At 38.6% G+C, this 26,277-nt stretch overlaps 3 protein-coding genes across 7 annotated transcripts in view; 2 read left to right on the top strand and 1 right to left on the bottom strand.

Annotated features, from left to right (window-relative positions):
- The window catches only part of RAD17 (RAD17 checkpoint clamp loader component), a 55,048-nt gene that overhangs the window by 25,297 nt on the left and 3,474 nt on the right, over positions 1–26,277 (bottom strand). The window contains exons 1-3 of one of the 4 annotated variants that reach the window (XM_057307313.1): positions 5,818–6,042; positions 4,012–4,115; positions 455–709 (exon numbers count right to left, since the gene is read on the bottom strand). In XM_057307313.1, coding sequence (XP_057163296.1) covers positions 455–709; positions 4,012–4,053 — 297 coding nt within the window. In that variant the 5' untranslated portion in view covers positions 4,054–4,115; positions 5,818–6,042. Of the gene's footprint in view, positions 1–454; positions 710–4,011; positions 4,116–4,990; positions 5,300–5,341; positions 5,482–5,817; positions 6,043–26,277 lie in introns of those variants that run through there. The other 3 variants (XM_026498834.4, XM_057307314.1, XM_057307312.1) reach the window with 3 other exon arrangements.
- Positions 5,639–18,428, top strand: AK6 (adenylate kinase 6). Of its 2 annotated transcripts, XM_026498845.4 has the most exons (5): positions 5,643–5,819; positions 6,752–6,844; positions 14,734–14,792; positions 15,076–15,221; positions 17,898–18,428. In XM_026498845.4, the coding sequence occupies exons 1-5, from the start codon at positions 5,792–5,794 to the stop codon at positions 18,088–18,090; spliced, it is 519 nt and encodes a 172-aa protein (XP_026354630.1). In that variant the 5' UTR covers positions 5,643–5,791; the 3' UTR covers positions 18,091–18,428. The 2 variants fall into 2 exon arrangements, with proteins under 2 accessions (XP_026354632.1, XP_026354630.1); XM_026498847.4 differs by lacking the exon at positions 6,752–6,844 and having other exon boundaries at positions 5,639–5,819.
- TAF9 (TATA-box binding protein associated factor 9) lies at positions 6,753–8,641 on the top strand. Its single transcript, XM_057307325.1, has 2 exons — positions 6,753–6,844; positions 7,600–8,641. The coding sequence occupies exon 2, from the start codon at positions 7,617–7,619 to the stop codon at positions 8,412–8,414; it is 798 nt and encodes a 265-aa protein (XP_057163308.1). The 5' UTR covers positions 6,753–6,844; positions 7,600–7,616; the 3' UTR covers positions 8,415–8,641.

Here is a 26,277-nt window from a genome sequence, read left to right as displayed (position 1 = left end):
TGGTACAGCAGCACACATTAATCTAAATTAAGCATTTTTAATGAAAAAACTAGCAAACAACATGATATGAGAATTAAAAATTGCTATTACACTTCATTTCTTGTATTGAAAAATTCTGTTCTTAACGCTGACACCACTGTATGAGAATTTGGGATTACATAATTACATAATTTTTTTAAATCCTGAAATACATTTTGGGAAGGGATATTACATTTAAGAAAAAAATAAAACAGAGCAATTCTATGTTGGGATTAAATTAAATCTATGACAAATAACCAATGGTACAATTTCAGAATAACATGAGAAATGCTGAGCCATGAACATAAAAAAACTAGGAATTACTGTTTTTTTCTAATTCATTCAGAAAGATTCATATGAGTAATAATCTGAAAATATACATTCCACTCCTTCCTTAAATTAAATTATGTACACTTGTTTGCATCCTTTTTAGTACCTGAGTTTCTGGCTTGTATTTATCCACCCATGGTTCATTTTCAGACAGATACTCTTTTGAATTTTCTAGACCATAAATCTTTTCTAAGGAAGATGGCTTTTCTCTTTTTCTAGCTGGAAATCTGCTACTTTCTAATCTGGAAGGCACATTTTTCCTTCTGTGACTTGAGTTATTCACACCTAATGATGTGGCAGTAACAGAGATGCCTGTATTCTCTGAAAAATCATCAAACGATGGGTCTACCCAGTCTGTTACCTGAAAAAAAAGGAAATCATACAAATATTACATTATCTACATCTATACCCTATATAAGTGCACTATTCTACAAAATATTCACCTATCTTTAACATTTTATTTTTATCTTTTTAAAAATTTTATTTATTTTTTAGAGAGAGAGAGAGCACAAGCAGGGGAAGCGGCAGGCAGAGAGAGAAGCAGGCTCCCTGGCGAGCAAGGAGCCGGATGTGGGACTCCATCCCAGGACCCTGAGATCATGACCTGAGCCGAAGGCAGATGCTAAACCGACTGAGCCACCCAGGCGTCCCTATCTGCAACATTTTAAATCAAAACCTCACAAATTAGTTCTTTAAATAAAACTGGCACTGTACGTATTAGTTACTTTTTTACTTCATGGTAGGTACATATGCATACTTGTCCACTTGACCAGGGTAATGACAAATGCCATATAAAGGAATATAGAATACAAATTTAATTCTTTTCACTAATTAAAATCTTCCTAGTACAGAACAGTCTGATTTTTCTTAAGCTCATTTGTAGGACTGAAACACGAATATTAAAATTATGTACCAAAAAAGCAAAACAAAGAAATAAAATATTATTTTAACCATATATAACCATAAAAAGAGTAAAACTTCTGCCTTGAATTCATTCACAACTAAGAACCATTGCAAGCATCCACATAATCCCTATCAGCTTTAAGACTTTGAGATGATACAGCCTAAGAATCCTGATGCTATGAATAATTTGTAATTATGGCTCGATTTTATTTCTCTTCATCCCATAAAGCAAATAGTATTTTCATAAAAGGGAGGCAGGCTTTCCAGGGAGGATGATCTGTTTCTCAGATTTGTCTAAGAAAACAGAACTGGGATAATAGAGCAGCAAAATCAGTGAGTTCTACTTCATGTTCTTCTGGTCTATAGAAACTGCTGATCTCTTTACATTTCCCTCCATCATTACCCTTTCTTTAGAATACTTTGTAAGTATACACAGATAAAGATGATGAATTAAGCAATTTAAATCCAAAAATACTTATGAGTATTAAAAAGGTTTTTTTAGTAACTAAAATTTTTAAGATGAATTTTCTTAACATTCCTACAGTATAAATCTAGAAAAACCAAACTTAGTATGTGGCTTTTGAAATTCCTTGGCTGGCTAATTCGGGGGAACCAAGATTGTATTTTCCTTGAAAAATATACTCAGCCATAGTTGTGAACCATTTATTAGACAATGCTAAGGAAAAGCAAGTTGGGATTTAGAACTATTTCAGGGGGGCGCCTGGGTGGCACAGCGGTTAAGCATCTGCCTTCGGCTCAGGGCGTGATCCCGGCGTTATGGGATCGAGCCCCACATCAGGCTCCTCCGCTGTGAGCCTGCTTCTTCCTCTCCCACTCCCCCTGCTTGTGTTCCCTCTCTCGCTGGATGTCTCTATCTCTGTCAAATAAATAAATAAAATCTTTAAAAAAAAAAAAAAAGAACTATTTCAGGAATGAAAGCCACCCTTCGCTCCCCCTTTCAGGACAGAAGGTTAGGAATATTATCTTCAATGAGTAAAGAAATGAAGACCTATAGGAAAAAATTTGTCATAGCCAAAAAATTCATTTCCCTTTCTTCAAAAGACTGTCAATAGTTATTACAATTTTGGCTCTTCTCTTCTTTTTTTAAGAGTTTAGGGGCACCTGGGTGGCTCAGTCAGTTAAACATCTGCCTTAGGCTCAGGTCATGATCCCAGGGTCCTGGGATTGAGCCCCGCATAAGGCTCCCTGCTCAGCAGGGAAGTCTGCCTCTCCCCTCACTCATCGTCTCTCTCAACTAAATAAATAAAATCTAAAAAACAAACAAGAGTATGTAGGGGCACCTGGGTGCCTCTGTCAGTTGAGCTCTGACTCTCGGTTTCGGCTCAGGTTGTGATCTCAGGGTCATGAGACTGAGCCCCGAGTTGGGCTCCACACTCAGCACAGAGTCTGTTTAAGACTCCCTCTCCTGGGGGCGCCTGGGTGGCACAGCGGTGAAGCGTCTGCCTTCGGCTCAGGGTGTGATCCTGGCATTGTGGGATCGAGCCCCACATCGGGCTCCTCTGCTATAAGCCTGCTTCTTCCTCTCCCACTCCTCCTGCTTATGTTCCCTCTCTCGCTGGCTGTCGCTATCTCTGTCAAATAAATAAATAAAATCTTAAAAAAAAAAAAAAAAAAAAGACTCCCTCTCCTTCTGCCCCTCCCCCCGGCTCACACAGGCTCTCTCTCTCAAAATAAATAAATAAATCTTAAAAAAAAGAGTATGTAAAAATATCATGTTATAGTAAACTTTTGATAGCAAATCTGATCTTGCAATTCTGATCTGCAAGTTACTTACACATTCTATAATTTTATTTCTTACATAAATGTGGACTCCGATTTACTAAGAAAAAAAGAGAGAAACAGCAAAGTTTAATAATTTACTTAAGATCAGAGAAAAGTAAGACCCACCAGTAAGAAAATAACTACCCAGTGAATGAGCATGATACTGACTGACCCCCATCCTACTCTACCACTAGCCTTGCTGAGAAGCGGCACACGAAAACGTATGATTTTTAAGAGGCAGCGCTTGTGGTTAAGCTTTATTTTTATTTATCTGTTTTTTTAAGCTTTTATTTATTGGTTTGAGAGAGAGAGACATAGCAAGGAGAGGGGCAGAGGAGGAGGGAGAGAAAGGGAGAGAATCCCAAAGAGACCCCGCACTGAGTGCGGAGTCTGCCACGGAGCTGATCCCATAACCCTGAGATCATGACCTGAGCCGAAACCAAGAGTCAGATGCTCAACCAACTGAACGACTGGTGTCCCTTGTTGTTATGCGTTAACACTAACTACGATTCATATATGTCTCTTTCTTCCATTGATCTTTCTTTTTTTTTTTTTTAATTTATTCGACAGAGATAGAGACAGCCAGCGAGAGAGGGAACACAAGCAGGGGGAGTGGGAGAGGAAGAAGCAGGCTCATAGCAGAAGAGCCTGATGTGGGGCTCGATCCCAGATCGCGGGGATCACGCCCTGAGCCGAAGGCAGACGCTTAACCACTGTGCCACCCAGGCGCCCCTCTTCCATTGATCTTTCATTCAAGAGTTTTCAGCCTTTCTTTCTGACTGGAATTGCAAACATTTTTTTAAAAATTAAGGTTGTGCTTTTAGTCATTTCACTCAAATCTTTACAGTTTTTAGACCACCAATTACAACAGATCCTGGACATTGTTACTTTGATGGCAATAACAAGTCATTAAGAACAAACAAAAAATAATCTTTCTTTTTTGGGCAATTATTACATGGCCATTTTAGTGTATCATACCTTTGTGGAAGATACCTTTGGTCTAAGAGAAGTTTTTGACATTATAAACTTTAATAGTTCCCATCCGTAGTATACAACCTGTAGTACATTAAAGTATAATTCACCTAAGGAAACAAAAGGAAAAAATCTCAAATTAGGAGAAACTATAAAATGTAAGTATAGTAATATAAACCGATATAATCCACAGTATGATAAAGGCTCAAGAACTAATGAGAGGACATAGTAAACATAGGTGAAGTCAAAATGCTAAAATAAAGTTTACTTTTACTATAACTGTGTCAAATAATCCACATGGTGGTATAAACAGTCTTTCATATGAACTCAATAACGTATTAGAGAAAACAGGAAAAAAACACATATTCGACATTTTGTCAGTAAGAAAATCAGACAATTCTATTTGTGCAGCTTTTATGCTGAAAGTTAAAATTTCCCTCATTTTAAATCACAGTTCCAGGGTTTTTTTTTCCCCCACAAAATTTCAAAAAAACTCACCATGTAACAAATTCAGACTTTCACTTACTTTGGGAAAACACTTTAAATCTAACTGTATGTATTCTTTGCAACTGTTTTCTGTACCTGAACATATTAGGAAATTTGGGGGCAACAGTTTTCCGACTTTAATAATTCTTCAATGTTTACATAATCTAGTGAATTCACCAGTTTGAAGTGAGCTCGAAGCAAAGTTTTTTAAGGTCTGCAAACTTATAAATTGGAAGGTGTAATGGACTTTAAGGTTTGGACGCACCTACGGCATACAACGTGTAAACGCTTCCATACGCGAAAAAATAAATTGTACATACACACACACACAAATTGTTCACGATTAAGGAGGTTTTTGCTTTGGAGATTCAAAGAGATACATGAGTGGAAAAAGCACTTATTGAGTAAATACAGTTGGCAGGTCGAAATAAAAGACGCAGACTGTTTTTAAGGTCGGGACTCGAGTCGCTCTTTAAAAACGAGACTGACAATCACCTACTTTAAAAAAGGTAACTGTCCCAGATGATGTCCCGTTCCTGAAATGAGACGTCAGAGGTAAAACAGACTTTCAAGAATATTTCTAGCCTACCCACCACCCGCCCTCACACACTGCACTGGGGATCGCAAGCCCAGACATTCGTCCAACGTAATGCTACTCATCAGCGGAGGGCCGAGAGAAGCTCTCACGTCCCGACTCCAGGCCAGAATTTTGCACCCCCACCCTCCATCCCCAAATGGGATGGGCAGGTCGGGAGGAGGAGCGAAGAGAGCTTGGGGAGACGTGAAGGCAAAGATGGGTTCGCGTCTCTAGAACATACACAGAGCAAAGCCGCAGCCGCGGCGGCCTTACTTTCCGGGAGCTGCATCCCCTCGTGGGCGGAGAGGAGCGGAGGAGCCAAGCTCTGCTCCAGCAGAAGGGCAAGCAACCGGCCCGACCCGGGCTCAGCGCCGAGCCTCTCGGAGGTCCCGCCTCTCGGGGACCTTCTAGACCGGTCGGCGCTTCCGCGACACAGGCAGAAGGGCGACCGCCAACGGCGCCAGTGGCTTAGGCATCTACCGCATTGCCTGACCCGAAGCGCGACCCGACCTATGCCCCTGCTTTCGACTCGGCCTGAAAGCGTGCCATAGAAGGTCAGGTAACCCGTGCTCGGTGACTACCGGTGGAGACGGGCCGCGAGCGCCGCGCAAGGCCTCCAAGCCCCCGGGGCCACTGGCGCTAGCCGCAGCTCGCCCCTTCCGGCTCCTCCCTGTTGTGCGTGCAGCGCGTGGGCCTAAACGCGGAGCCAGCGCGCTGAGGACCATGTTGCTTCCGAACATCCTGCTCACCGGTCAGGCGCGCGGCGGGGAGGCTCTGGGCGGCGGGGCAGGCCAAGGCCGTCGAGTGCCGTGGGGCGTCGGGCACCCGAAGGGGTGCCGTTCGGTGTTCTGTTTCGAGGCTAGTGGAGGGCCCTGCGAAGTGGCAGTTGTCGGGGCCTCGAGATCGGTTCCTCCGACCGTTGCGGGAGGCGGGGTGGGGGGCGGGGAATGTTGATTCTGTTGGCCCGAGGCTGCTCGGTGAGGTGGAGAGAATGACATCGGTTCAAATCCCCTTTCTGGCAAACTGCCTAATCTTTTGGAGTCTGGTTTTTGTTTGTAAAATTCTGTTGATGTTTTATTTGGCAGGGTAGTCTTTGGAGTTTTGGCCAGATAATGTGAGTCACTATCTGACCCTTAGTAATCTTTTAATGCTGGACGTCTTGTCCTTAGGCCTTCCTGAGCCGTATTTCATTTTCCTTTGTATCTGACGATCACATTTGGGTAAAAGGGTTCGAATATTTATGGCTTAGGGTGATTAACTTGCTGTGTACGTTTGTTGAATTAGCATCAGAAGCTTTTTTATTGTATAGTACAGTTCCCGGGGTGATAGCGGTCTTTCACACTGGTTAAATTTTTTCCACAAATAATTTCTTAATTTTTTAAAAATTAAAGAAATAAATGATGGCAATTTGAGATAGCTAGTGTTATTCTGGGAGTATCTTTTATGGTGGCAGGCAGTCTGCGAATTGGTATCAGAATCCCCCAAGCCCCACTCCTGATGGATTAGATACACTTGCTGAGATTCTGTTATGCAACAGGCTTTGAGTAGTTTTGATCAGGTTATAGTGTATATGAATTCACAGAGAATTGCTAATTAGGACATATTTCATTTCAGTTGTTAAAAACTTTAGGGGGGTAGATAGGTGGCTAAAGTCTTAACAAGTATCTGTGGCTTGTCTTACAGGTACACCAGGGGTTGGAAAAACCACGCTAGGCAAAGAACTTGCATCAAGATCAGGACTGAAATACATTAATGTGGGTGATTTAGCTCGAGAAGGTAAGGGATACATTGGCGTTGGTTTAAAAAAAAAAGAATAGATAATGGAATGTTAGTACTATACTTGTGAGAGGGTACAAAAAGGAGAGACAGAGTGCTATTAAGGAATTTATGCTCTGTTGGTAACCCGTAGAAAGAGAAAGTAATACGGGTGTAGTACGATGTCTTGGTTGTTTTGACCAGTCTACTCCATCCTGCCCCACTTTGTTGGCCAGTTTTTCTATTACCAGTTGGTAATAATTGGGAAGGCTTCCATGAAGAGATGGGACTTAGGGAGAATATTTTTGAGATGGGCCAACACAAAGGTTTGGATGGTACTAAGCATATCTGTGGAGATGGTGAGTATAGATCTCATTGGAAGGACAGATTATTTTGATCTCAGTCAGTAGGACATGACTGTTCTATGGTTTCTTCTTAGCTTCGTTTGATAGTTGCATGCCTGCTCACAACTGCACGTTATTCTAAAGTGATGTTTTTATTTTACCTTGTTCTCTCCCAGTCTTTTATCACTCCCTTATTTGTGTCTTCATTTTTTTATATTCTATAATGATTTGTACAGGATAGAAATTGAATAAATTTAAAGGGAACTTTTAAGTGTGCCTCACTAAAATTAAAAAGATTTAACATTTAAGAGTTCTAAATATATTTTCAAAAATTTAACAGTATTTAAAACTTTTGAAGTTCCTGACAGTTGCTACTAAAGTAACTATTTCAGATTTGATCTAATGTACGTATTTTTTTCAAATGATCTAAAGTCTGATCATCGGATATCATGGAGTCTGGCAAGATGGCTTCTCCCAAGAGCATGCCGAAAGATGCACAGATGATGGCACAAATCCTGAAGGATATGGGGATTACAGAATATGAACCAAGAGTTATAAATCAGATGTTGGAGTTTGCCTTCCGATATGTGACCACAATTCTAGATGATGCAAAAATTTATTCCAGCCATGCTAAGAAAGCTACTGTTGATGCAGATGATGTGCGATTGGCCATCCAGTGTCGTGCTGATCAGTCTTTTACCTCTCCTCCCCCAAGAGATTTTTTATTAGATATTGCAAGGCAAAGAAATCAAACGCCTTTGCCATTAATCAAGCCATATTCAGGCCCCAGGTTGCCACCTGATAGATACTGCTTGACTGCTCCAAACTATAGACTTAAGTCTTTACAAAAAAAGGCATCTACTTCTGCGGGAAGAATAACAGTTCCACGGTTAAGTGTTGGTTCAGTTACTAGCAGACCAAGTACTCCCACACTTGGTACACCAACCCCACAAACCATGTCTGTGTCAACTAAAGTAGGGACTCCAATGTCTCTCACAGGGCAAAGGTTTACAGTACAGATGCCCACTTCACAGTCCCCAACTGTAAAAGCATCAATTCCTGCAACATCCACAGTTCAGAATGTTCTGATTAATCCATCATTAATTGGGTCCAAAAACATTCTTATTACCACTAACATGGTGTCATCACAAAATACTGCCAATGAATCATCAAATGCGTTGAAAAGAAAACGAGAAGATGATGATGATGACGATGATGATGACGATGATGACTATGATAATTTGTAACCTAGCCTTGATGCTTGTAACATGTATACTTGGTCTTGAATCCATTGTACTGAGATTAAACATGCATGCTGGGTATTTTCAAGTTGTGTTGTAGAAAACTTAAATGGTATTTAATAAGTAAATATGGTTATCCTTTCCGATTGAGATGTTGGGTTTTCTTTCATAGGGTTAGTAATGGTTTTATTCATCAGCCTTTAAGTGTAAAAAATAAAATTGTTGTTCATCGATTTGATCGTTGGTACTTTGGCAGTTATGTTTTTAGAAGCAGTTTTCTCACCAACAGGAATAGCAGTGATGACAACTTGAAGTTGTGGTCTGTTCATAAACACTAGAGTAGTACTTCTAGTGTCTTCGATGTTTAGGTCACAGTATGATCTGTGGTGTATAAGTCACTCTTACGGTCCCATTTTCTAAGATTGTTCAAGTATAACCATGTCTCTTTTGGAGAGTCCACTTCAACTGTTTGGATTTCTCTTCTTCAGTTACTCAGCTTCTTCCTGGGTCCTATTTTTCTATCTCTTTGGTTATGTTTAAGGACCCTTGGTGTGTCTCCCAGTATGTCCCCACATAAAACTTAAAAAAAAATTTTTTTTCCATTATCCCTTTTTGCAGGTCAATTTTGCACATCTTAGCCTTGTCATATTTTTGATACTATAAGTCAGTATCATGCTCATATTTTTAATCCAGGTCTGGTATTTAAATATAGTTAATAAAACTTAGGTATTTGTTGCTGTTTTACACGGCTTGTCAGTCTCCCATTTTACACCTATATAAAATCTGATTTTCTTATTTTTCCTGTTGAACTTTACAGTCTCTGATGAGTGATTTCAGAGTCACATACAGTTGTCAATTTCAATCTTCCATTTTATCTTACCCACTGAATTTAACATTTCTAAACTTAATGCAGTTGCTATATAATCTATCATGGAGAGTACTGTGAGGAACAGTAACACTAGACATTTGGTTCCTTTCATACTTGTACTCAATTATCTTAGCCAGCGTATGTACACCTCACCGTGTATACTCCCAAACATCCTCTGTATTTTTTTTAAAGATTTTATCCATTTGAGAGTGAGTGCACACACAAAGCTGGGGGAGGGGCAGAGGGACTGGGAGAAGCAGGCCCCCTGCTGAGCAGGGAGCTGGATGGGGCGGGGCTAGATTGCAGGACCCTGGGCTTGTCACCTGAGCCAAAGGCAGATGCTTAACCGACTGAGCCACTCGGGGGCCCCAGATGAGGTTCTTTATAAGGTTTTTCATACTGTACCAGATTGGTTTTTTTTCCCAGATGCCATTTGAATATATCTGAAAATCTTAACTAGAAGATAAACTGAGACACCTGTCCTAATTTTTCTTGAATAGTGATATATTTTAAGGGAAACCATGTAACCATCTATAAAGCAGTGGTTCTCAAGTGTGATTTTGCCCTTCAGGGGACATTTGGGAATTTCTGGAGACTTGATAGTCAAGAGTGGGGTGGAGGCCAGGGATTCTATTGAACATCCCACAAATCACAGAATAGCCCTCCACTCCTATAAAAGAATTACCAAGCTCAAAATGTCAGTAGTATTTGAGATAGAGAAACCCTGGTATAAAGAAACAACAAAAAAAGCCACCCTGGTTTTAAATAAATATGTCTAAATGGAGTTTATTGCTATTCTGGTAATCCTGTTGAATGTAAGAGATCATTCTTAGGCCATTTGGAACCAAGGCAGGAAAAATTAGGTGGGGAATTAAGTTTAATAAAATTATTGGGAGTCCTAAATATGGTGTGGCTAAGAATGCTTTTCTTACTCTTATTTCCAGTCCCCCGATTCTTCCTCACTTGATACCCTTTCCCATATGCAGTCACTTCCTTACACTTACCAGCACCCTTAATTTTCCTGCCACAAGTTTATCAGTCTTCAGCCTCTGTTCATAAACCCCAGGATTCCCACAGGTCTAGACAAAGTATTATATTAACATAGGATCCATTGGAAACTTGTAAAGCACAGCTGAGCCCTCAACACTTAAAATCTTGATCTTTTTCTAACCTAGGAGTTGGCAAGCTGCTGCTGTTTTTTATAGGAACCACTCCAGCTTAAGACTAGCCCACAAAGCCTGAAGTATTTACTGTCTGGCCTTTTACAGAAAAAGTTTGCAATCCTGGCTCTAACCTCTTGATCCCGTTTGTTCCCTCCACTGGAAGGCTTTGAAACTAACCTCTCCATTGGCCCCTCCAGCACTGCTGTCACAGTCTGCCTGTGATTCTCTCCCTCCCACCATATACTTTTTTAAAAGATTTTATTTATTTATTTAAGAGGGAGAGTGCATGGGGAGAGGAGGGGCAGAGGGAGAAGCCAGGATCACAGTTCCAGCTGAGGGTCCTGGGATTGAGCCCCACATTGGGCTCCCTGCTCAGCGGAGAGTCTGCTTCTCCCTCTCCTGCCCCTCTCCCCTCCCCGCTCATGGGCTCTCACTCTTGCTCTCTCTCAAAAAAATAAAATCTTTTAAAAATTTTTATAAAGTAAGAAATCTGAAATGTTTTAAGTATTGGCAACAGCATCAAAATAGATAGCATCCCAATATTATTAAATAACAGCTTTCATGTGAGTGTATAAATTCTAGGATGGCAGTTAAAGAAAACGTAATGATTTTGTAGTTAACAGCTGGAAAGATCTTTTGAGGTAAGAACTTAGCATTAAACTGGCCCCACAATCAATTTTTCTTCTCCAACTAACCTATCTTTAAATCATAAAATTTTGTTGAGAAAATTAATTTTCTAAGGGTTTCGTAGTTTATTCAAGCCTTTTCTTCTCTTCTGGATTAGGACCCTATACGTATACAACTCTAAATTTGACTTACAACTGAAACTTTCTAAAGTAGCATACGTTTCTCCCTTTTTTGGGAAATTTGAAATGAAGTTTAGAATCCATTTCTCCATTCCCTATGGTACAGGTTATAATAGTGATCTAAAATTCTGCAGTAACCTTGATCTGGTGTCCTTGTTTCTAGATTTGCTTCCTTTCAACTCATTCTCTACAGAGAAACCAAAATTATTTTTAAATATTTGTAATCATGTCATTTCATGATTAAAATGCTTTCATGATTTTACTTTGCCTTGGGATAAAGTCTGATTCTGCAACCTTTAAGGCCCTTTTTGATCTGGCCTCAATTTACCTGACCCTTTATCATCTATTTTCCAACTAGTCTAAGAGACTTTCCCTCCCTTGAGTCCTCCCCTCCTAATTCTGTCTTTGAATATCTTTTTTCTCTGTTGAAAATAGGCTTCCCTACCTTTTTCCCTCCAGTTACTGCTTTAAATCTCCCCTTAAAAGTCACTTCCTCCAGGAAGCCTCCCCTAATATCCCACGTTTATGTCCCTAACATAAACGGTGTCCATACTTTTGTTCTTATAACACCATGAATCATAACAAAGTCTTAGTATAATTTCCAGGTTACTTGTCCGTCCTCTCTCATTTTATTGTAAACTCTTTGAGGGAAAGACTATGTTTGCCTTCCCGGTCATTTTTCTCACTATTAAATCCTTATTATTCCTACAGACACCTGTACATGGTATTTGATAAATTTTTTTTTAAATGAACGTTTGAAAGCTTGGATTACACTATTCAACCACATTAACATGATTTAAGAAATCCTGCATTTCAGCATTGCAGTATACTTTAATTCTAAGTTAATATTACAGTAGTTGTCTTTATTTTTGACAGCATATATTTTTAATGATTTCACTAGTCTCAAGAGTCAAGGGTTTAAAATATGAAGGAACATCAGTATGTATCTACTTCAGATTCCAACACAGTACAGAATCAGCAGTAGGTATTAGATTTTGTTGCATTGTAAAAATAACACACAGAAAAAGTACTCCAAATCCTATTTCCATGTTTTGTTTTTCTCCTAAATCTTCAGCCCTGTTGCAGACAACTTTGAATTCTGCTTTTTATGTTTTACCCTTTGTGTTTTGTAAGCAGTTATCATGTGCAACCTAGTCTACACTACATAATACTACCTTAATATTTCCTTTAATTATATTTCATCAAATTAGGAGACTGAGATTTAAGTATTTCCCTATTGTTAAATTTTTTAAATCATTTTCACTTCAAATTTTTTCAGGTTAGAAGTAAATGGTAGAGGAAATCTGTGAATTGGCACATTTTCTTTTTAAAATTATTTTTTAGATAATTTTCAATGTACTATGTGTATATAATTAATGCATCAGGCATAAAAAGGCTCATTTTACTTTGCATCTCTTTAATAGCTGGGAAAGTCCATTTGTTCATGGTATGTTTACTATCTTTCCATCTTGTCTGAACTCTTATTTGTTAAGCTACTTATTTTTATCTTGATTTTGAAGGTCATTATATAATCTACATTTCAGTCCTCTGTCCTACTACAAGAATTTCTCCCAGTCTGTTATTTTTCTGGGTACATTATTTTTCATTGAACAGAGATTTAACTTTTTTTTTGAGATTTAACATTTTATGTGTTTTAGTCATTGTATTCCTTCACAAACTCAAATGAATCATTCCTTTATAGATTAAATCTTCCACTAGTTTTCTTTAGAATTAAAAAATTAGCTCTTTAATCTACCTAGTTTGTGGTATAAAGGATTTAGATTATTTTCTAAATTGTTAACCAGTTTTCCCACTATCAAGACAGTTTAATTTTTTTAGCTAGAGTTTCTGCTGGTTGAGCAGTAATCCAGAGAAGCAAAGGCCACACTAAGGTGCTTGAGAGGTGGCTCTTGTGCCCAGCATCAGGCCATATACCTCCAGACAGGACAGAGTTGCAACTGCTCTGTGCCTCCCTCATCGACTAACCTTTTGTTACTTAAGAACTCATGCTCATTTTTTTTTTAAAGATTTTATTTATTTATTTGATAGAGATAGAGACAGCCAGCGAGAGTGAACACAAGCAGGGGGAGTGGGAGAGGAAGAAGCAGGCTCATAGCAGAAGAGCCTGATGTGGGGCTCGATCCCAGAACGCCGGGATCACGCCCTGAGCCAAAGGCAGACGCTTAACAGCTGTGCCACCCAGGCGCCCCAGAACTCATGATCATTTTAACCTAATTTCAATCTTTGCCAAAATATTTAAGATTTTATTTATTTTAGAGAAAGCCTGCATGCATGTGTGAGCAGGGGGTAGGAGCAAAGAGGAGAGACTCTCGAGCTGACTCCCTGCTGAGCATGGAGCCCATCGTCTTGGGGCTCACAACGCTGAGATCATGACCTGAGCAGAGATCAAAAGTCGGACACTTAACCAACTGAGCCACCCAGGAGTCCCTAACCTCTGCCAAAATATCCAAGGGAAAGATGTGGGAAGACTATAGCATGCTCTTAGAGATGGCTAGAAGGACGGTCTAATCCTGCCTTATTACATATCTCTTAGAGATTCAAGGGAGGGTGGTATTATGTCTCACCTTTTTTTTTCTTTAATTAATTTATTTGGGAGAGAGAGCATGAGCATGCGTAGGGGTGGAGGGGAGGGACAGAAGGAGAGGAACGAACAGGGAGCCTGGGAGCTCAGGGAGCTTGAGGCAGGGTGGATCCCAGGACCCTGGGATCATGACCTGAGCTGAAGGCAGATGCTTAACTGACCAAGTCACCCAGGTGCTCCTGTGTCTCACCTTCTAAAGCAAGAATTCCTTTGAAAGCCAGTTTTGATTTGTTGGAAAATTCTAATGTGTGGTTTAAATCTGCCTTCTACTGCCCATCGTTCTTGTTTTGCTTCCTGAAGTAAGATGTTTATTTAACCTGTGGGTTTTGGGGGATACTGGAAATCTAGAAGTAACAATACTGTTCAGGAACACTTGGGTTCTGACTCTTCTTCCCCAGTGCCCATGAAGATGTCACCTCTGTGACCGAGGGCTCGTTTTTAGAAAAGAGAATCTGTTGTTGCCTTTACTAAGTTCCACCTCCTTCGCCTTATAAATGTGATACTTAATCTGCTGTTAATGTGTGTGTTTGTATCCGTGTGTCCCCTCTTCTCACCAAGCAGTAGCTCAACAAAAATAAAGTAACAGCCCTTTTCTAACAGCCCCACAAATTCTGAAATTATTCATTCTTTTTAGCTGGTTTCAATTTCGATCGCTAAAATTGGTATCAGATAGATTGCTATCCAAGTTTCCCCCTAGATAAAATTCTAATTTATCGGTATTGCTCTTTACATTTGGTGTCCATGTGACATTCACTGTTAGTGCCCTCTTTGATCTCTAAGAGTAATTGATGATATATTTCCTTTCCTAAAGTCTAAAATTAATTGAAGACTACTGAAAGTTACCTAGAAAATACTACTTTAATAAGCCAACGTAAATCTCTTTTAGGGCAGTTATATGATGGCTATGATGAAGAGTATGACTGCCCCATTTTAGATGAAGACAGAGTAAGTACAATTTTTTTTTATAAAGTATACTTTGTTTGTTTTTAAAGAGAGAGAGAGAGAGACCACAAGCGGAGGGAGAGGGAGAGAGAATCCATGTCCAGCATGGATCCTGACAACGGGGCTTGATCTCACAACCCTGAGATCACGACCTGAGCCAAAATCAAAAATTGGACACTTAACCGAGACACCCATGTGCCCTTATAAAGTATACTTCTTAAAATTTAGTAGGAAAGTTGACCTCATTTTTTTTTTAAGGAGCATTCTTTTTTTCCCTTTCTCACAGGTAGTTGATGAATTAGAAAACCAAATGAGTGAAGGCGGAGTTATTGTTGATTACCATGGTTGTGATTTCTTCCCTGAACGCTGGTTTCATATAGTTTTTGTGCTGCAAGCAGATAACAGTATATTGTACAAAAGACTTGAAACAAGGTAAGAAAGGAAAAACACTGAGTTCTTAAGGTATGATATAAACCTTTATTCAGATTCTTGAAATTGGCCAGTACTACCATGATAAGGATTCTGTTTGAAAATGTGATCTTGGTCTCTCGTTATACACCAAGTCTGTATGGTACCAACGTTCTGAATCCAAGAGAAAAAGACGCATGTGTAAAACACAGACAGTAGTTTATAACTGAGTAAAATATACTATACAGCAACCCTGTTTAGTCATGCTCTTTCCTTAATGTAAAACCTTGCCGGGAAACAGTCAAGCCAGTAACATCCTCTGACTACTGAATGAACATACCCTCTCACATTATCCCCACAACATGAATGGGAGAGTTTATGAAAAACGGACATGATAAATCAACATTTCACCACCTTTAAAATATATCTGAGTTGGTCCCTCCAAGAGAGTATCAGACTTAATCCAGAATGATCAAAAAAGAGAAATTTTTATGGGAAACATTTTTCCACTGTCTTTTGGTTCAAGTTGGGAAAGATGGAAGTTCTAGAGGGATATACAAGGCAATCTCAGAAGGAAAGCTCCAAAAGTTTGTCCCTAAGTTCAGGTTTAGAATTTGAAGGTCTGTCAGTAGTCAGCTGCCTAACCATCACTGCATGGGATACTTGCAAAATCCTTACACCGAGTATAGTAGCAAACATACAGGGAAAGTTGGAGCTGGACCTAAAACTTTAATTATCTTTCTTTTGGCAGTGAAAAACCATTAAAAGTATTTTAAATGAGAAGTAAGAGAGACCATAATGGTACACATTCCTTTTCTCAAACAAGGCAATTTAAAATTTTTATTAAAAATTACTGTTTTGGGGCACCTGGCTGGCTCAGTCAGTAGAGCATGTGACTCTTGATCTTGGGGTTGTAAGTTCAAGCACCCAGTTTGGGTGTAGAGATTACTTAAAAATAAAATCTTAAAAAAAATTACTGTTTTATGTAAATAGCCAAAGACTGACTAAGGTCTGAAAAACTATGAGACAGCTAGTCTTTTTTTTGTTTTAAAAAACAGCTTTATTGAGATAAGTTCATATATATATAGTTCATCCATTTAAAGTATACAATTCAATGGTTTTTAGTATATTCACAGAATTACACATCCATTACTAAAAGCAATTTTAGAAAATTCTTATTGTCCCCCTCCTCCCAAAAAACCCATACCCATTAGCAGCACTCCCCATACACCCCCAGTCCCCCAGTCCCCAGCAACTGGTAATTTACCTTCTGTCTCTGTGGATCTGGCTATTCTGGATGTTTTATATAAATGAAATCTTACAGTATAGGGTCTTTTGCGGCTCCTTTTATTTAGCATAACGTTTCAGGGTTCGTCTGTGTTGTGGATATACCATATTTATCCATTTATCAGATTATAGATGTTTGGGTTGTTTCCATTTTGGACAATTGTAAATAATACTGCTGTGAACATCCGTGCCTGTGGTTTTGTGTGGACATGATGTGTTCATTTATCTCGGATATGGAATTTAAGAATGGGACTGCTGGGTGATATGGTAACACATGTTTAGCCTTTTGAGGAACTTGGACTGTTTTCCAAAAGTGGTTGCACCAATTTACTTTCCCAAGAGCAAAGTACGAAGGCTCTAGTATTTCCACATCCTTGCAGACAGTGGTTTATCTGTCTTTTTGATCGTAGCCATCCCAGTGGATATGAAATAGTATCTCATTTTGATTTGCATTTCCTTGATCACTAATGACGTTTAGTATTTTTTCATGTGCTTACTGTCCATTTGTATGTCTTCTTGGGAGAAAGAGCTCTTCAGATCCTTTGCCCAATTTTTTATTGGGTTCTTTCTTTTTAATTAAGTTATAGGAGTTGTGTATTTCAGATGGATATCTCTTATCCGATACATGCTGTGCAAAAATTTTCTCCCATTTTGTTGGTTATGTTTTAATAAAGCTAATCACCTTTAAGTAGTTCAATTTAATCTTGTTACAAGGTTGAACTAATTTGAATTTGAATATTTTCTTTATCTTTTTCATTAGCTAATTAGTTGGTTAATTTACATATCTGCCTAAAGATTATGTTAATTTGTTTAAATGTCTTTGGAATTGGGAAAGCATAGATAGATCTGTATGATCAAGTACCCAATTAGTATATAGTATTCCTATCGTAAGTATTCCATTTTTTTTTTAAAAGATCTTGCTTTTAAGTAATTGCTGCATCCAATGTGGGGCTCGAATTTACAACCCCAAGATCAAGAGTCACGTACTCCCCCGACTGAGCCAGGCAGGCACCCCCCATGAGTATTTCATTTTTATATGCCACCTAGTTATTTTATCTATATCTTAGTTCCTCTAATTCTTTTGAAATCTAGGACCACAGCTATAGACTTATTTATCTCATAGCTCAATATCTGGCTTGAGGTCGGTAGCTATGTTTGCTAATTGAGCGGGTGACAAATTGTGGGGAGTTAAGATAAACCTAAACACTGGACCTTAGTTTAACCCTCTTGTCAAAAAAGTCTCTCATATTTACAGGTGCCAGGATTATTTTCTCGAGGTAAACAGACTACAAGAAGTATTTTTGCGTGATTTTTCACGTATTTAAAAGTGTCCAGTTTCTAGTATGTTTCTAAAATTCCAGTTACTGTCATTCAGTTTGCTTTTTGTTTTCTTATCTTTTCATTGCCTTCCAGGGGTTATAATGAAAAGAAACTAAAAGACAATATTCAGTGTGAAATTTTTCAAGTTCTTTATGAAGAAGCATTAGCATCCTACAAGGAAGAAATAGTACATCAACTGCCCAGCAATAAACCAGAAGATCTAGAGGATAATATCAATCAGATACTGAAGTGGATTGAGCAGTGGATCAAGGATCATAGCTCCTGACTTACAAGACTGGCCACTTTACAACCACTCGTTATATCCCTGCCATAATGATAAATTGTCCAGTTATCAGTAAAACTTGTTTTATTAAGATTGTGCTGCAGGACTAGTAGATGGATAGGCTAAAGGTTTATGTTTGGGCTTTTTTTCTCCATGAGAAAGCAAAACATTCTCAAGTATAGTGTATATAAAATCATGAAGAATTTAGAGTAAAAATTGTCATCTTAAATGCTTCAACTGCTAAAGAATAAATCTGACCAAATGGGTGGCTATCTTCTAAGCTGATTACAAAAGAAAATGAAGATGATCCCTGAAAATAAAACTTAAGACTAAGGATAAAACATCAGAGTTTTTCATTTTTATTTCTTTCCTTAAATTAAAAAAAACACACAACTAAGTGGTAATACTTATACTCTGTATAAAAATCAAAAGGTACAAAAGAGTAGTATCCTGGAAAGGTAGGTTTCCCTTCCAGGCTGCCCCCATTCTTCAGCCACCCAGATCCCTCCCTTTAAGAAGTAATGTTACTGTCTTCCTCTTTCTCTTTTCAAGAGATTTTATGCCTTCGAAGTGTGTGTGTACGTTAGTTTCTTTAAGCATGTGGTAGCATGCCATGTATGCTATTCTGTATTTTTTTTTTCATTTAATATATTTTGGAGAGTGTATCATCTCAGAACATACAGACCTCCCTATTCTTTCAAATTAAGATAAAATTCACCATTTACACTGGGTGTTACACACAAATAATGAATCATGGAACACTACATCAAAAACTAAGGATATACTGTATGGTGACTAACATAACATAATAGAAAATTATTATAAAAAAAGATAAAATTCACCATTTAAAAGTGCACAATTGACTGGCTTTTCTTATACAAGAATGTGCAACCATCACACATCAACTGTCACTAATTCCACATGTAACATTTGTATCACCCCACCCAAAAGAAGTCCTGTACTATTAGCAGTCACTTCTCATTTTTCCCTTCTCCCAGCTCCTTGGAATCACTCATTTACTTTGTCCATATGGATTTGCATATTCTGGGCATTTCATATAAACGGAATCATATAATATATGGTCTTTTTTGTCCGGCTTCTCTTATTTTAAAGGTTATCCATGTTGTAGCCGGTACCAGCACCTCACTCCTTTTTAAAATCAAATAATATTCCGCTGTAGGTACCGTGTTTTGTTTATGCATTCCATCAGTTGCACAATTGGGTTGTATCCATTCTAGGTATTATGAATTATGCCATGAACATTTGTGTACAGGTTTTTCTGTGAATGTAGGTTTTCAATTCTCTTGGGTATACAGGGAAATTGCTGGGTCATTTTGCACTGAGTTTAACTTTTTGAGGAAATACCAAACTCTTTTTGCAAAGTGGTTGCGTTACTTTACATTCCCACCATCTATGTAATAGGGATCTAATTTCTCCACATCCTTGCCAACACTGGCTACTGTTTATCTAATAGCCATCCTGTGGATGAAATAGTTATATTTCATTTTGGTCTTCAGTAGTCTTCATTTTGGTTCATTTTGGGGTATGGGGGGGTGCAAGGGCAGAGGGAGAGGGGGAGAGAGAATCCCAAGCAGGCTCCATGCCCAGCAAAGCCCAATGCTGAGCTGGATCTCAAAACCCTGAGATCATGACCTGAGGCAAAATCTGAAAAGTTAGAAGCTTAACTGACTGAACCACCCACGTACCCTGGGCTTCTCATATGCCTGTTAGTCATTCCTACATCTTCTTTGGGTCTCTAATTTTTTTTTTAAGTTTTATTTATTTAAGTAATCTCTACACCCAGTGTAGGGCCCAGACTCACGACCCTGAGATTAAGAGTCCCACGCTCTTCCAACTGAGCCAGCCAGGCGCCCCTGGATCCCTATGTTTTTAACATTTGAACAGAAGTCCATTTAGGATGTGCTGTGATTGATTTAATCAGCCTCTTACTGATGGACATTTAGGTGGTTTCCAGCTTTTTACTATTACAATGTTGCCAAGAATGGTAAGAAAGAATAACATGTATATTACTATATGCCAAGCACTCTTTTTTTTTTTTTTTTAAAGATTTTATTTATTTATGTGACAGAGAGACAGCCAGCGAGAGAGGGAACACAGCAGGGGGAGTGGGAGAGGAAGAAGCAGGCTCCCAGCGGAAGAGCCTGATGTGGGACTCGATCCTGGATCGCCAGGATCACGCCCTGAGCCGAAGGCAGACGCTTTTAACGACTGCGCCACCCAGGCGCCCCAGTGCCAAGCACTCTTTTAAACATATTTCAAAAATGAACTTTCTCAATCCACATGATACCATCGGAGGTAGGTATTATAATTATTTCCGTTACAGGTGATGGAACCAGGGCACAGAATTAAGTGACTTAGCGAAGATCACAGCTAGGAAGTATCAAGAGTCAGGATTCTATTTAGCAAGCTCTAACCCATTAAGTTATGCTGCTTAACGTAGGTGGAACTTTGCACATGAGCAAGTTTACCTGTAAAGTAAATTCTTGGATAAACTGTATGCAACCATAACATTTAGTAGATTCATTTTAATAACCATAGATTATTATATATGTGCAAGACTCCACAAAATAACTGGTGGGGAATGCCTCCCAAGTTAAGTTCTTTTTTTAAAAAGATTTATTTATTGTCAGAGAGAAAGGGGGGGCACAGGCGAGGGAGAAGCAGGCTCCCCACCGTGTAGGGAGCCCAATGTGGGGCTTGGTCCCAGGACCCTGGGATCATGTCTGAGCCGAAGGCAGACGCTTAACTGTCTGAGCCACCCAGGCGCCCCCCCCAAGGTAAGTTCTTGACCTCCAGACGATTGTAACCTACTATACAAGGAAGATAAACACACAAATGGACCCTTTAGACACATCAGGTAGATTGTGGCAGGTGCCCTACTGGAAATCCTAACATAATCAGAGAATAAAAGAGAAAACTCTTTTCCTACTATGAATATCATTAAAGGACAGAATAGCAGAAAAGGACGAATATCAGAAAATGATGTAGGATGCAGGGGTTTGAAGAATGGGTATGGAGGCAGAGAAGATTACTTAGACTAAGATAATATTACAAAGGTGCTATCCAGTATTACCTGGGGTCAAATCATATAAAATGAGGATAATTCATAGGGCTATTGTAAGGATTGAATGGTGTTTGACACATACTAGGCACCATATATGTGTTTGTTACTATTTTTAATAATACGATTGGCTGTTTTGAAAAGACAGTATCCAGAAGCCTGGCTGGCTCAGTCCGTTGAGAGTCTGCCTTCAGCTCAGGTCCGTGATCCCAGGGTCCTGGGATCCAGTCCGACATTGGACTCCTTGCTCAGCAGGGAGCCTGCTTCTCCCTCTACCTGCAGCTGCTTGTGCTCTCTCTCTCCGACGAATAAATAAAATCTTAAAAAAAAAAAAAGTATTCTTTTCATTACTGGGATTCACTAAATTATCAAATGATTGCTAACTATCTTAACACTAAAATTTACTCATCATAAAGGTTTTCCTTCAACAGAAGGGAGACTGTGATCTAATAGGGAGTCTAATATGGAGCTATACACCTTTTGGGAATTTTTGTAAATATACTCACTAATTTCAGTCCTAGGTTTTCATGTGAAACTACTGACAATTCTTTAACATCTTACAGTTATTTGAAGAAGGTCTTAGAAATAGCCCCATTTACTGTTTTGGTTTTGTTCAAACCTAATTAACTTTTTGATTAAATAGACTAATTTAAGAAAAACTTAAGGAGAGGGGCGCCTGGGTGGCTCAGTCAGTTAAGTTCCTACCTTCAGCTCAGGTCATGATCTCAGGGTCCTGTGATGGAGGCCCACATCAGGCTCCCTGCCCAGTGGCGAGTCTGCTTCTCCCTCTGCCTCTGCCCCTCCCTTCCACTTATGTGCCCTCAATCCCTCTCTCAGAGATAAATAAATAAAAACTTAAAAAAAAAAACAAAACCTAAGGAGATAAAAAGTGTACCAAATGTTTAATCATTTTGTATTTCTATAAATGAGACTTGTTAATAAGATTTATTCAGTTCCTTATGAGTGCCTTAATAAGCTTAGATGTATGCATGACCACTGACTGTTTCCCTTTTGCCCGCCCTCATTGGTATACATATTCCTGTGCGGGCTTTGAGAAAGGGGTTTGGCTTTATCTATACTTCATCTATATTTCTTCTGCATGTCTTACCACCAATCCCTGACCAACATTTAAATTTATTGGTTTTTAACAAAAAGTGATAGGGGTCAAAATTGCCAAGAAGCATTTATCATTTCCTATGGAGTGGGGAGAGTTCAAGGGAAAAATAAACAAATAAATAAATAAATAAATTACGGTTCTTAGTAACTTCAAATGCTATATGTGTGAAAAACGATGTCGTGAAAATTATTTATATATACCTAGGCTTTTATTTAAAATTTAGTTCCTCAACCCTTTTGATGACATAAATCCCTTTGACAGTCTGATATAAGCTATGAACACACTTCCTCCAAGGAAGACAGATATATATATTACTATAAAATGTTTTTTATGTTTTTCAAAGACTCACAGACCCCTGAAATCCATTCAGAGGTTTACTGTCTAAGGGGTTTATTTTTATGGAAGGGAGGATTCATAAAATTACAAGGTTAGTGAATAAAAAGCCAATTGGTCCTTTGGTCATCTGGGGGTCCTCACCAGTGCATTAAGCAAGAAAATAAAGACATACTGAGCTGAAAGAAAAAAATAAATTATTCTCAGTTAGCAAGATTATGTAGAAATTCCAAAGAGAATCCACACAAAAGCTGATTCTAGAATGTATATGGAGACATACAGGAACTGGAGTAGCCAAACAATGCTGAAACAGAAGAACAAAGTAAAAAAAACCCTACTGTACCTGATTTCAAGATTTGCTATTAAAGACTAAAGACAATGTGGCATACTGAAAGGATGGACACAGATCAATGGCACAGAACAAAGAGTCGAGAAAGAAACCCATGCCAATACAGGCAATTTTTATGGAGGTGCAAAAGGCAAATCAATGGGGAAAATAATTTTTTAACAAATGATGGACACACATATCAAAAAGTAAACCTCAGGGGAGCCTGGGTGGGTCAGTCGGTTAAGCATCTGCCTTCGGCTCAGGTCATGATCTCCAGGTCTGGGATCCGGGATCGAGTCCAGCATCAGGTTTCCTGATCAGCGGGGAGCCTGCTTCTCTCTCTCTCTCTCTCCCTCTGCCCCTCCCTATTGCTCATTCTCTCTCTCTCTCATATAAATAAAATCTTAAAAAAAAAAAAGTGAACCTCAGAGCAATGGCTGGCTCAGTTGATGGAGCATGAGACTCTTGATCTTGAGGTTGTGAGTTCCAGCCCCACACTGGATGTAGAGATTACTTAAAATAAACTTTAAGGGGCACCTGGGCAGCTCAGTTGGTTAAGTGTCTCTCTTTGGCTCAGGTTATGATCCTGGGGCCATGGGATAGTCGCCTGCATCGAGCCCCACATCAGGCTCCCTGATCAGTGGGAGTCTGCTTCTTCCTCTCCCCCTGCCCCTTCCCCCTCACTCGTGATCTCCCTTCCTCTCTCTCTCTCTCTCTCACACACACATAAATAAAGTCTTAAAAAATAAATTTTAAAAAAAAGTGAACCTCAAACTTAACCACATACCATATTAATGTAAAATGTTTCAGAGACCTAAGTGTAAAACCTAAAATATATAAAACTTCTAGATGAAAACGAAGTAGAAAATTTTAGTGCTCTTTGATTAGGCAAAGATTTCTCTGACAGAACACAAAAAAATATAAGCCAAAGAAAAAAGAATCAATAAATTTGACTTCATCAAAATTTAAAGCTCTTCCTCTCTTCAAAGACACTATTAAGGGACGCATGGTTGGCTCAGTTGGTAGAGCATGCGACTCTTGATTTCAGGGGCATGAGTTCGAGCCCCACACTAGGTGTGGAGCCTACTTAAAAAAAAGACACTGTTAAGAAAAGCAGAAGCCACAGATTGGGAGAAATGTAAAACAAATATATGAAACAGATGTGTTTCAAAAATATACAAGGTACTCTCAAAACAGTAAGAAAACAAAAAACTTGATATAAAATATCAACAAAATTAGCATACCTTTATCTAGATTGACCAAGAAAAAAAGAGAAGACTCAAATTACTACAATCAAGAATGAAAGAGGCAATATTACTACTGATCTAACAAATCAGATTATAAAAGACTACTATGAACAGCTATATGCCAACAAAATAAATCGGATGAAATGAGCAAATTCCTAGAACTTTGCAAGTATTGAAACTTACTCAAGAAGAAACAGAAAATATGAACAGACCTTTAACAAGTAAAGAAAATGAATTAGTAGTTTTCTAATTTTCCCCATACAAAAGCCCAGGCCCAGAAAGGCCTCATTGGTGAATTTTATTAAATATTTAAACAAGAGTTAATAGCAATTCTTCACAGACTTTTTTAATAAGTAGAAGAGGAGGGTATGAGGCCAGTATTACCCTGATACACAACCAAAGAATCACAAGCATACGGTAATGGGTATTAGGGAGGGCACATATTGCATGGAGCACTGGGTGTTATATGCAAACAATGAATCATGGAACATTACATCAAAAACTAATGACGTACTGTATGGTGACTAACATAACATAATAAAAAATTAAAAAAAAAAAGAATCACAAGCATAGAAAACTACTGACCAATACTTTTCATAAAAGCAGATGCAAAAAATCCTATTAATATAACACATGTCAACAGAATAAAGGACAAAACTACATGATCACAAAAGTAGATGCAAAAAAAGGATTTCATAAAATCCAACATCCCTGAAACTAGTATTACACTGAATGTTAACTGGAATTTAAATAAAAAACTTGGACAGAAAAAATATCCAACATCCTTTCTTGATATAACAGCTAAACTGAAGGGAACTTTTTTAACTTGATGAAGGAAATCTATAAAAAACCCACAGCTAACACCCTACTAAATGGTGAAAGACTGAATGTGTTCCTTCTAAGATCAGGAATAAGACAAGGATGTCCACTCTTGCCACTTCCATTAAAATTAAGCATTGTAATGGAGATTCTAGCCAAATAAATTAGGCAAGAAAATGAAATAAATAGCATGTGAATTGGGAAAGAAGGTAAACTATCTTTATTTGCAGATGATGTAATCTTATATATAGAAAATACCAAGAAAACGACTTTTTATTATTTATTTATTTTAAAAGATTTATTTCTTTATTTTAGAGAGAGAGAGAGCACACGAGCAAGAGTGGGAAGGGCAGAGGGAGAGGTAGAGAGACTCTCAAGCAGACCCCACACTGAGCACAGCGCTCAACTCAGGGCTCCATCTCATGACCCTGAGATCATGACCTGAGCTGAAATCAAGAGGTGGACACTTAACTGATTGTGCCACCCAGGCACCCCTGGAATCTACATTTTAAAAAACTATTACAGTACTAAACAAATCAGCAAGATTCAAGATTAATACATAAAAACTAACTATATCTATTTAAGAGAAATGACAGGGGCATCTGGATGGCTCAGTTGGTTAAGTGTCTGCCTTCACTCAGGTCATGATCCCAGGGTCCTGTGATTGAGCCCTGCATGGGGCTCTCTGTTCCTCAGGAAGCCTACTTCACCCTCTCCCTCTGCCTACCACTCCCCACTGCTTGTGCTCTCTGTCAAATAAATAAATAAAATCTTTAAAAATAAATAAATAAAATCTTAAAAAAACAAAAATTAAGAAATTAAGAAGACATAAGTAAATGGAAAGACAGCCCATGTTCACGGATCAGAAGACTTACTGTTAAGATAGTAATACTTTCCCATTGACCTACAGATTTAACCCAATCTATATCACAATCCTTGCTGGTTTCTTTGCAGAAATTGATAAGCTGATCCTCAAAATCGTACAGAAATTCAAGGGACTCAGAACTGTCAAAACAAAGTTGGAGGAGTGACATTTGCTGATTTTCAAACTTACTACAAAGTGACAGTAATCAAGAGAGTCTAATCAAGATCTGCAACGTATATATACACGCCACACAGTGTAGCCTAAGAAGAGATCTGAAGGATCAATAGAGTATAACTGAAAGACCAGAAATAAATCCTCACATTTATGGCCAGTTGATTTTCTTCTACATGGTTGCTAAGACAACTGAAGGCGGAAAGAACAATCCTCTTCACAAATGGT

This window comes from Ursus arctos, unplaced genomic scaffold (genome assembly GCF_023065955.2).
Source record: "Ursus arctos isolate Adak ecotype North America unplaced genomic scaffold, UrsArc2.0 scaffold_5, whole genome shotgun sequence".
In the NCBI taxonomy this organism is placed as follows: domain Eukaryota; kingdom Metazoa; phylum Chordata; class Mammalia; order Carnivora; family Ursidae; genus Ursus; species Ursus arctos.
This window is presented reverse-complemented; position numbering and strand designations above follow the sequence as displayed.

What these genes read in the sequence shown, in the direction of transcription:
- AK6 (XM_026498845.4), top strand. Translation starts at nt 5,792, where the DNA reads ATGTTGCTTCCGAACATCCTGCTCACCG. An exon ending in GGGTGATTTAGCTCGAGAAG is followed by an intron (nt 6,845 to 14,733) that starts GTAAGGGATACA and finishes AATCTCTTTTAG; the next exon opens with GGCAGTTATATGATGGCTAT. An exon ending in TACAAAAGACTTGAAACAAG is followed by an intron (nt 15,222 to 17,897) that starts GTAAGAAAGGAA and finishes ATTGCCTTCCAG; the next exon opens with GGGTTATAATGAAAAGAAAC.
- TAF9 (XM_057307325.1), top strand. Translation starts at nt 7,617, where the DNA reads ATGGAGTCTGGCAAGATGGCTTCTCCCAAGAGCATGCCGAAAGATGCA.